The sequence below is a fragment of the Nomascus leucogenys genome, chromosome 10, assembly GCF_006542625.1.
Source record: "Nomascus leucogenys isolate Asia chromosome 10, Asia_NLE_v1, whole genome shotgun sequence".
Classification (NCBI taxonomy): domain Eukaryota; kingdom Metazoa; phylum Chordata; class Mammalia; order Primates; family Hylobatidae; genus Nomascus; species Nomascus leucogenys.
The window spans coordinates 58093010-58104513 of NC_044390.1; the positions used below are offsets into that span (position 1 = coordinate 58093010).

The 11504-nt window shown below is 50.7% G+C and overlaps 1 protein-coding gene across 1 annotated transcript; it reads left to right on the forward strand.

Moving 5' to 3' along the window:
* The first annotated feature begins 7949 nt into the window (after positions 1-7949).
* GADD45GIP1 (GADD45G interacting protein 1) lies at positions 7950-11006 on the forward strand. The gene is made up of 2 exons (XM_030820690.1): positions 7950-8336; positions 10636-11006. The coding sequence occupies exons 1-2, from the start codon at positions 7987-7989 to the stop codon at positions 10952-10954; spliced, it is 669 nt and encodes a 222-aa protein (XP_030676550.1). The 5' UTR covers positions 7950-7986; the 3' UTR covers positions 10955-11006.
* The last annotated feature ends 498 nt before the right edge of the window (positions 11007-11504 follow it).

Sequence of the window (11504 nt, forward strand, 5' to 3'; positions counted from 1 at the left end):
CCAGCCGACAGTCCCGCTGAGGACCCAGCCAGCATCAGTCATTAGACATGAACGAATGACGTTTCCTGATGATTCTGGCTGCCAGGTTTCAGGTTGCCCCAACCTTCAGATCTTCCCGGCTGGTGGGGCTGCAGATAGCAGTGAGCAGGGACAAGCTATCCCCACTGGGCCGCACAAAAAATCCTAATCCACAGAATCCATGGGCTTAATAAAATGGGAAAGTTTGTTGGCAGCAATTGGAGCCAGAACACCAGTACATACACACATGTATATGTGCCAGAAATGAAAGTTTTTATAAAACAATACTTATGCTTACTACAGTGTAATAGTAATTACTAGAAACAATCTGGTAATTTTATTCTATGCTACTTTATTTCATTAAGAATAAAAACCTGAGGCCGGGCACAGTGGCTCACGCCTGTAATCCCAGCACTTTGGGAGGCCAAGGTGGGTGGATCGTGAGGGCAGGAGATCGAGATCATCCTGGCTAACACGGTGAAACCCCGTCTCTACTAAAAATACAAAAAAAAACAAAAAATTAGCCAGGTGCAGTGGCAGGTGCCTGTAGTCCCAGCTACTCGGGAGGCTGAGGCAGAAGAATGGTGTGAACCCAGGAGGCAGAGCTTGCAGTGAGCTGAGATCACGACACTGCACTCCAGCCTGGGTGACAGAGCGAGACTCCGTCTCAAAAAAAACAAAAAAAAGGAAAACCTGGCTGGTCACAGTGGCTCACGCCTGTAATCCTAGCACTCTAGGAGGCCAATGAGGGTGGATCACGAGGTCAAGAGTTCAAGACCAGCCTGGCCAACATGGTGAAACCCTGTCTCTACTAAGAATACAAAAATTATCTGGGCGTGGTGGCACGTGCCTGTAATCCCAGTTACACGGGAGGCTGGGGCAAGAGAATTGCTTCAACCTGGGAAGCAGAGGTTGCAGTGACTCGAGATTGCACCACTGCACTCCAGCCTGGGTGACAGAGCAAGACTCCGTCTCAGGGGGGAAAAAAAGAATAAAAGCCTCAGCACTTTGGGAGGTGGAGGTGGGCAGATCACTTGAGGCCAGGAGTTTGAGACCAGTCTGGCCAACATGGTGAAATCTCATCTCTACTAAAAATACAAAAAAAAAATTAGCTGGGCGTGGTGGTACACACTCCTGATCTCAGGTGATCCACCCACCTTAGCCTCCCAAAGTGCTGGGGTTACAGGTGTGAGCCACCGTGCCCAGTCATACTCCCAGTTACTTGGGAAGCTGAGGCAAGAGAATCCCTTGAACCTAGCAGAGGTTGCTGTGAGCCAAGATCGTGCCACTGCACTCCAGCCTGGACGACACAGTAAGATTCTGTCTCAAAAAAAAAAGAAGAAGAAGAAGAAGAAATGCTGTACACCCATGTTCATAAGATCATTATTCACAATAGGCAAAAATTGGAGGCAGCCCAAATGTCCACGTACAGATAAATGGGTAAATAAAATGTAGTCCATTCTTTTTTTTTTCCTCTGGAGACAGAGTCTGGCTCAGTTGCCCAGGCTGGAGTGCAGTGGTGCAAACTCGGCTCACTGCAAGCTCTGCCTCCCGGGTTCACGCCATTCTTCTGTCTCAGCCTCCCGAGTAGCTGGGACTACAGGCTCCTGCCACCACGCCCGGCTAATTTTGTGTATTTTTAGTAGAGACAGTGTTTCGCCGTGTTAGCCAGGATGATCTCGATCTCCTGACCTCGTGATCTGCCTGTCTCAGCCTCCCAAAGTGCTGGGATTACAGACGTGAGCCACCAAGCCCAGCTGCTTTTTTTTTTTTTTTGAGACAAAGTCACACTCTGTCACCCAGGCTGGAGTGCAGTGGAGCTATCTGGGCTCACTGCAACCTCCACCTCCTGGGTTCAGGGTATTCTCCTGCCTCAGCCTCCTGAGTAGCTGGGATTACAGGCGCGCACCACCACATTCGGCTAATTTTTGTCTTTTTAGTAGAGACAGGGTTTCACCATGTTGGTCAGGCTGGTCTCGAACTCCTGACCTCATGATCTGCCTACCTCGGCCTCCCAAAGTGCTGGGATTACAGGCATGAGCCATCGTGCCCAGCCTAAAATGTGGTCCATTCTTTCAGCCTGACATCTGCAATTGGAAAAAAAAAAATATGGTCCATCCATATAATGGAATAGCATTCAGCCTTAAAAAGGAAAAAAAAAATTTTTTTTTGAGACAGTCTTGCTCTGTCACCCAGGCTGGAGTGCAGTGACATACTCACAGCTCACTGCAGCCTTTACCGCCCAGGCTTAATTGATCCTCCCACCTCAGCCTCCCAAGTAGGAGGGACTACAGGGATGCACCACCACAGCCAGCTAATTTTTGTATTTTTTGGAGAGACAGGGTTTCACAATGTTGCCCAGGCTAGGAAAGAAATACTGACACGTTGGCCGGGCGCGGTGGCTGAAGCCTGTAATCCCAGCACTTTGGGAGGCCGAGGCGGGCGGATCACGAGGTCAGGAGATTGAGACCATCCTGGCTAATGTGGTGAAACCCTGTCTCTACTAAAAATACAAAAAAAAAAAAAAAAAAAAAAAAAAAGAAATTCTGACACGTGATACAACATGGACGAAACTTCAGGATATGCCGAGCATGGTGGCTCACACCTGTAATCCCACCACTTTGGGAGGCTGATGCAGGCAGATCACTTGAGGTCAGGAGTTTGAGACCAGACTAGCCAACATGGTGAAACCTCGTCTCTACTAAAAATACAAAAATGAGCCAGGTGTGGTGGTGGGCACCTGTAATCCCAGCTACTCGGGAGGCTGAGGCACAAGAATTGCTTGAACCGGGGAGGTGGGGGTTGCAGTGAGCCAAGATAGTGGCACTGCACTCCAGCCTGGACGATAGAGAAAGACTGTCGAAAGAAAGAGAAAGGAAAGAAAGAGAGAGAGAGAGAGAGAAAGAAAGAAAGAGAAAGAAAGAAAGAAAGAAAAGAAAGGAAGGAAGGAAGGAAGGAAGGAAGGAAGGAAGGAAGGAAGGAAGGGACGGAGGGAGGGAGGGAAGGAAGGAAGGGAAGGAAGGAAAAGAGAGAGAAAGGAAGGAAGGAAGGAAGGAAGGAAGGAAGGAAGGAAGGAAAGAAAGAAAGAAAGAAAGAAAGAAAGAAAGAAAGAAAGAAAGAAAGAAAGAAAAATTAATTTTAGGATATTACACTAACTAAAATAAGCCAGCCTCAGGTGCAGTGGCTTACACCTGTAGTCCCAGCTACTCAGGTGGCTGAGGCATGAGAATTGCTTGAGCCTGGGAGGCGGAGGTTGCAGTGAGCCGAGATCACGCCACTGCACTCCAGCCTGGGCAACAGAGCAAGTACTCTGTCTCAAAAAAAAAAAAAAAAAAAAAAAAGGCCAGGCGCGGTGGCTCAAGCCTGTAATCCCAGCACTTTGGGAGGCCGAGGCGGGCGGATCACGAGGTCAGGAGATCGAGACCATCCTGGCTAACAGGGTGAAACCCCGTCTCTACTAAAAATACAAAAAATTAGCCGGGCGTGTTGGCGGGTGCCTGTAGTCCCTACTCGGGAGGCTGAGGCAGGAGAATGGCGTGAACCCCGGGAGGCGGAGTTTGCAGTGAGCCAAGATCGCGCCACTGCACTCCAGCCTGGGGGACAGAGCAAGACTCCGTCTCAAAAAAAAAAAAAAAAAAGACCGGGTGCAGTGGCTCACACCTTTAATCCCAGCACTTTGGGAGGCTGAGGCAGGAAGATCACAGGTCAGGAGATCGAGACCATCCTGGCTAACATGGTGAAACCCCGTCTCTACTAAAAATACAAAAAACTAGCCGGGCGCGGTGGCAGGTGCCTGTAGTCCCAGCTACTCGGGAGGCTGAGGCAGAAGAACAGTGTGAACCCAAGAGGCAGAGCTTGTAGTGAGCCAAGATGGCGCCACTGCACACTAGCTTGGGTGACAGAGCGAAACCCTGTCTCAAAAAAAAAAAAAAAATTAGCCAGGTGAGCACCTGTAGTTTCAGCTACTTGAAAGGCTGAGGTGGGAGTATCACTTGAGTCCATGAGGTCGATGCTGCAGCCAGTTATAATAATCGTGCCACTGCACTTCAGCCTGGGCAACAGAGCAAGACTCTGTGTCAAAATAAAAAATAAGCCAGTTACAAAAGGACAAGTACCATATGATTCCACTTATATGAGGTACCTAGAGTAGTCAAATTCATAGAAACAAGGTAGAATAGTGACTGCCAGGCTGGGCACGGTGGCTGACGCCTGTAATCCCAGCACTTTGGGAGGCCGAGACGGGCGGATCACGAGGTCAGGAGATCAAGAACATCCTGACTAACACGGTGAAACCCTGTCTCTACCAAAAATACAAAAAAATTAGCCGGGCGTGGTGGCGGGTGCCTGTAGTCCCAGCTACTCGGGAGGCTGAGGCAGGAGAATGGCGTCAACCCAGGAGGTGGAGCTTGCAGTGAGCCGAGATCGTGCCACTGCACTCCAGTCTGGGCAACAGAGTGAGACTCCGTCTCAAAAAAAAAAAAAAAAAGTGACTGCCAGGGACTGGGCAAAAGGGAAACTGGGGAGTGAGTGTACAGAGTTACAGGTTTGCAAGATGAAAAAATTCTGAGGTCAGGCATGGTGGCTCATACCTGTAATCCCAACACTTTGGGAGGCCAAGGTGGGAGGATAACTTGGGTCCCACAATTCAGGACCACCCTGGGCAACATATTGAGACTCTATCTCTACAAATAATACAAAAATTAGCCAGACTTGATGTTGAGTGCCTGCAGTTCCAGCTATTTAGGAGCCTGAGGTGAGAGGACCACTTGAGACCAGGAGATTGAGGCTGCAGTGATACGCCAGTGTACTCCAGCCCGGACAACAGTGAGACCCTGTCAAGAAAGGAGGGGAGGAGAGGGGAGGTGAGCCCAGGAGTTCAAGACCAACCGGGGTAACACAGAGAAACCCCGTCTTTACAAAAAAATTTAAAATGTAGGTGGGAGTAGCGGTTCATGCCTATGGTCTTGCTACTCAAGAGACTGAGGCGGGAGGATTGCTTGAGCCCAGGAATTCAAGGCTGCAGTGAGCTATGACCCAGCCTGGGCACTCTAGCCTGGGCAACAGAGCAATACCCTGTCTCAAAAAAATAAAATAAAATTTAAAAAGCAATCATATAGGTCCTCTTCCTTTGTTGCACATTATGCTTATAAGCATCATCCATCTTGCTGTGAGAAGATGTAATATCTGCTCTTTCATTCCTGTGTGGTATTCCATTGGCTGAAACAGCATAATTTAGGTGTCCATTCTATTTCAGATGGACATTGGGTGTGCGCTATTTCCAGCTTGGTAATGACATATATACGTGGTGTTGCTATGAACATTCATGTCTTGAGAAAATTGCAGTTATTTTTTGCGGGGGTAGAGAAGGTGTGCATGTGTGGGATTAAAAACAAAAACAACAGGCCGGGCATGGTGGCTCATGCCTGTAATCCCAGCACTTTGGGAGGCCGAGGCGGGTGGATCACGAGGTCAGGAGATCGAGACCATCCTGGCTAACACGGTGAAACCCCGTCTCTACTAAAAATGCAAAAAAATTAGCCAGGCATGGTGGCGGGTGCCTGTAGTCCCAGCTACTCGGGAGGCTGAGGCAGGAGAATGGCATGAACCCGGGAGGCAGAGCTTGCAGTGAGCAGAGATTGCACCACTGCACTCCAGCCTGGGCAACAGAGCTAAACTCCGTCTCAAAAAAAAAAAAAAAAAAAAAAAAAAAAAAAAACAATTGGCCAGTCATAGTAATCCTAGCACTTTGGGAGACTGAAGTGGGCAGATCACTTAAGGTCAGGAGTTTGAGACCAGCTTGACCAACGTGGTGAAACCCCATCTCTAGTAAAATACGAAAATCAGCCAGGCTTGGTGGCTCCAGCTACTTAGGAGGCAGAGGCTCGAAAATCCCTTGAATCTGGGAGGCAGAGGTTGCAGTGAGCCAAGATTGCGTCACTGTACTCTCACCTGGGAGACACAGCGAGACTCTGACTCAAAACAAAACAAAACACAAATTCTTTCTATTTTGTATACTTTACAATATAAAATATATTATACATTATAAGCAATAACTCCCACTCCTCCACCCCCAACCCCTGGAACTCCTAATCTACTTTCTATCTCTATGAATTTGACTACTCTAGTTACCTCATATAAGTGGAATCATACAATATTTATCCTTTTGTGACTGGCTTCTTTCACTTAGCCTAATGTCCTTAAGGTTCATCCATGTCACAGCACGTGACAGAATTATTTATTTATTTTGAGACAGAGTCTCGAACTGTTGCCCAGGCTGGAGAGCAGTGGTATAATCTCAGCTCACTGCAACCTCCACCTCCCGGGTTCATGCGATTCTCCTGCCTCAGCCTCTCGAGTAGCTGGGATTACAGGTGTGCGCCACCACGCCCAGCTAATTTTTGTGTTTTTAGTAGAGATGGGGTTTCACCATGTTGGCCAGCCTAGTCTCAAACTCCTGACCTCAGTGATGCCTGCCTCAGCCTCCCAAAGTGCTGGGATTACAGGTGTGAACCACCGCGTCCAGCCACATTTACATTAAAAAAATAATAAATGCTAGTGGGTTGTTTGTTTGTTTAGACAGAGTCTCGCTCTGTCACCCTGGGTAGAGTGCAATGGCACGATCTCAGCTCATTGCAACCTCCACCTCCCAGGTTCAAGCGATCCTCCTGCCTCAGCCTCCTGAGTAGTTGGGATTACAGGCGCCCACCACCACGCCCAGCTAATTTTTGTATTTTTAGTAGAGACGAGGTTTTGCCATGTTGGTCAGGCTCGTCTCCAACTCCTGACCTCAAGCGATCCGCCCGCCTCAGCCTCCCAAAGTGCTGGGATTACAGGCGTGAGCCACCAAGCCCAGCCTAATAAATGCTAGTTTAAATGTATAAAAGTAAAGTTAAAATATAATTTTTACTCAAAGAACACTTAACACTTAAAAAAGAAAAAAATAGGCCGGGCGCGGTGGCTCACGCTTGTAATCCCAGCACTTTGGGAGGCCGAGGCGGGCGGATCACAAGGTCACGAGATCGAGACCACGGTGAAACCCCGTCTCTACTAAAAAATACAAAAAAAAATTAGCCGGGCGTGGTGGCGGGCGCCTGTAGTCCCAGCTACTCGGAGAGGCTGAGGCAGGAGAATGGCGTGAACCCGGGAGGCGGAGCTTGCAGTGAGCCGAGATTGCGCCACTGCACTCCAGCCTGGGTGAAAGAGCAAGACTCTGTCTCAAAAAAAAAAAAAAAAAAAGAAAAAAATATACACACATATATATTTGTAGCCAGGTTAGCATATACATATATATATGTATGTATGTATGTATTTTTATTTATTAATTTTTTTTAGACGTAGTTTCGCTCTTGTTACCCAGGCTGGAATGCAATGGCACGATCTCGGCCCACCCCAACCTCCGCCTCCCGGGTTCAAGCGATTCTCCTGCCTCAGCCTCCCGAGGAGCTGGGACTACAGGCATGTGCCACCATGCCCGGCTAATTTTGTATTTTTAGTAGAGATGGGGTTTCTCCTCTCCTCCCGGAAGGCGGAGGTTACAGTGACCCGAGATCACGCCATTGCACTCCAGCTTGGGCGACAGAGGGAGACTCTGTCTCGGGGAAAAAAAAAAAAAAAAGACTGGTCTCGAATTCGCGACCTCAGGTGATCCGCCCGCCTCGGCCTCCCAAAGACTGGGATTACAGGCGTGAGCCACCGAGCCCGACTAAAAATATATATTTTTCAGTGTCAGTGTGCAGAAAGGAGAAGAAAAAAAGTGAAAATTGAAAATGACTTTAATCAGTAACTGCTTAACTAAAATTTAAAGCTATACTTGGAAACCTATAAAATCCATCCTATCCCCTACACCGCCCTCGCCCGAATTGAGGCAGCAGGGACACCCCGCGCCCTGCCCTGGCCCACACCGGGCCTCGCGCTCAGGCACCGGGCGTGGACAGCCCGGCGGGCCTGTGAGGACCCCGCACAGCCAAGATGGCGGCGTCCGTGCGACAGGCTCGCGGCATACTAGGAGTGGCGGCGACCCTGGCCCCGGCGTCCCGTGGCTACCGGGCGCGGCCGCCCCCGCGCTGCAGGCCGGGACCCCGGTGGCCAGACCCCGAGGACCTCCTGACCCCGCGGTGGCAGCTGGGACCGCGCTACGCGGCTAAGCAGTTCGCGCGTTACGGCGCCGCCTCCGGGGTGGTCCCCGGTTCGTTATGGCCGTCGCCGGAGCAGCTGCGGGAGCTGGAGGCCGAAGAACGCGAATGGTACCCGAGCCTGGCGACCATGCAGGAGTCGCTGCGGGTGAAGCAGCTGGCCGAAGAGCAGAAGCGTCGGGAGAGGTGCGTGCGTGCAGGCAGACGCGGGGCTGCCCTCTGTGCCCCGTGGGCGAACTGGGCCCCAAACCGTGCTTAGCCCTTCGTGGTCACGTCGCAGCATCTGCATGTTGTAGATTTATGTATACGCTCACCTGGCCGCAAAACAAACTCAGAATAACAGTCCATTTAGTCATTCATCAGCAAGTTTTTTTTTTTTTTTTGGAGACAAGAGTCTCGCTCGGTTGCCCAGGCTGGAGTGCAGTGCAAGATCTTGGCCCACTGCAACCTCCGCCTCCCGGGTTCAAGCGATTCTCCCGCCTTAGCCTCCCGTGTAGCTGGGATTACAGGCGTGCACCATTACACCCGGCTAACTTTTGTAATTTTAGTAGAGACGGGGTTCCACCATGTTGGCCAGGCTGGTCTCAAACTCCTTACTTCAAGTGATCCACCCGCCTCAGCCTCCCAAAGTGCTGGGATTACAGGCGTCAGCCATCACATCCGGCTATTATCACCAAGTCTTTACTGAGCGCATACCGTGTGCAAGACCCTGTCCCAGGCCGGGGGCGGTGGCTCGTGCCTGTAATCCCAGCTATTTGGGAGGCCGAGGCAGGCCCCAAAAGGGCCCTTAATATCAGATGGCGACAGCTGACAGGCAAGATAATACCAATGGTGACAGCCGACTATTAGGAAGGTAAAAGAGTGAAGAGTGCGTGCCCGAGGGCAGCTTTGGTTTGCGAAGCCTCAGGCCTGAGGAGGTGATGTTTAAGCAAAGACCTGAATAACCAGACTTAGCTATGGGGCGATCTCTTGGGTAAAGAGTTCCTGGTAAAGGGAACAGCTGGGGCAAATGCCCTGAGATAGGATATGCCTTAAAGAACGGCCAGGAAGCCAGTGTGGCTGGGGAAGAGTTGAGGGCAGGAAAGTGATGGGTCCTGGAACCAAGAGGGCAGAGGTCAGATACAGAGGCAGGTCTGAAGGACCACGGGCATCTTTTTTTGGTTGTTTTTTTGAGGCAGAGTTTTGTTCTTGTTGCCCAGGCTGGAGTGTGATCTCAGCTCACTGAAACCTCGGTCTCCCGGGTTCAAGAGATTCTCCTGCTTCAGCCTCCCGAGTAGCTGGGATTACAAGCGCCTGCCACCACGCCCAGCTCATTTTTTTGTATTTTTAGTAGAGACGGGGTGTCGCCATATTGGCCAGGCTGGTCTCAAACTCCTGACCTCAGGTGATCTGCCCGCCTCGGCCTCCCAAAGTGCTGGGATTACAGGCGTGAGCCACCGCGTCCGGCCAGACCAGGGGCATCTCTTATAGATAATGCCACATCCTGGAGGGTGAAGGGGGTAGGTCAAGTGTGCTCTTGGTGTTTAACCTTCTTGTTTCCCCAATAGCCTTAAGAGGAAGAAGCGATTGCCCTAATTTTAGAGATGAGGAAACTGAGGCTTGGCAAAGTGAAGTCATGCGTCTGATCACCCAGGCAGGGAATCATGGAGCAGGGACTCCTGTTTCTGCCCCTCCTCAGCCAGATGACCATTATAGGGCTTAATTCTCTTACTTTCCTAATCCTTAAATGAGGCTGTCATAAAAAAGAATGAGATCATGTCCTTCGCAGGGACATGACAGGAGCTGGAGGCTATCATCCCTAGCAAACTAACACAGGAACAGAAAACCAAATACAACATGTTCTCACTTGTAAGTGGGAGCTAAATGATGAGAACACATGGACACACAGAGGGGAGCAACATACACTAGGGCTTTTTGGAGGGTGGAGGGAGAGGATCAGGAAAAATGACCTCTGGGTACTAGGTTTAATACCTGAGTGATGAAATAAATCTGTACAAAAAAACCCCATGACACAAGTTTACCTATGTAACAAACCTGCACTTGTACCCCTGAACTTAAAGAAAAAAATGGGGCTGTGACTGGTGGCTACAAACTCAAGGATTGGTGGGAAATGTCTTTCTTGCTTTCACTCCTGTGCCTAGAATTGGGCCTGGCCTCTGTACAGGAAGTGCTCAGCAATGTCTATGGAAATTATCCACGGGAGTGGCACTTGGCTTGCTCAGTAGGCAGCTCAGTGAAATGTTGACTTGGCTTTGGCACCTGGGGTTTACTGGGGCTTGACATGCCCTTGTGATCAAATTCATACACAGGTAACCTTCTTATCATCTATTCCTGTTTCTTCACTTGTCAAGGGCTTTTCCTGACAGTTAATCTACTGGGGGAGTTGAGGCAGGCTCGTGGGCAAAGGCCTATGGGTGAGATATGGGTGGGTGGGCTCTGCCCTGGCTGAGTGCCAGTGTCACAGCCCACTCTCCCTCCCCTGCAGGGAGCAGCACATCGCAGAGTGCATGGCCAAGATGCCACAGATGATTGTGAACTGGCAGCAGCAGCAGCAGGAGCGCTGGGAGAAGGCCCAGGCTGACAAGGAGAGGAGGGCCCGACTACAGGCTGAGGCCCAGGAGCTCCTAGGCTACCAGGTGGACCCAAGGAGTGCCCGCTTCCAGGAGCTGCTCCAGGACCTAGAGAAGAAGGAGCGCAAGCGCCTCAAGGAGGAAAAAAAAAAACAGAAGAAGGAGGCGCGAGCTGCTGCATTGGCTGCAGCTGCGGCTCAGGACCCAGCAGCCTCTGGGGCACCCAGCTCCTGAGGCTTTGTCCCTTCCCAATAAAGCCTGCTACCCGGCAGTACCCCTGAAGAGATCTACGTCCTCTCAAGGTGTGCCTCTCTGGGTCCCCTGGTTCCTTCCCCAATACTTAAGGGCTGGGGAATCCCCCACTTGGCTATACTCAAAAGGGGGCAGGGACTCTAGGCCCTGCTGACTAACTGGGGCTTCGGGGAGGAAAAGGGGGGTGCAATGGGCAAATAATGGAGAAGCAGATGGCAGAAGAGAAGAAGGCTTCTGTTTACCAACATTCATCTCCAGTAATTAACCAATTACAAGGCTGGTTGGGGGGGAGCATAGCCAAAACAGACTGTGGTGGTGATGGTGGGGGCTGAGGAGAAACAGTCCTTGCAACGTTGGGCTGGGGTCCACTGCCTGGAAATGACACACTGGGGGAGGAGACACTGGGAGCCTCAATCTGCAGGGACTCACAGACTCCTGTCCCCCTTCCAGGCACCCATCACCATGCCTGCCTGTGCCCAGCCAGCCCCCAGACCCAGACAGGCGGGCACGGGGAGCCCCAGCAGGCACAGAC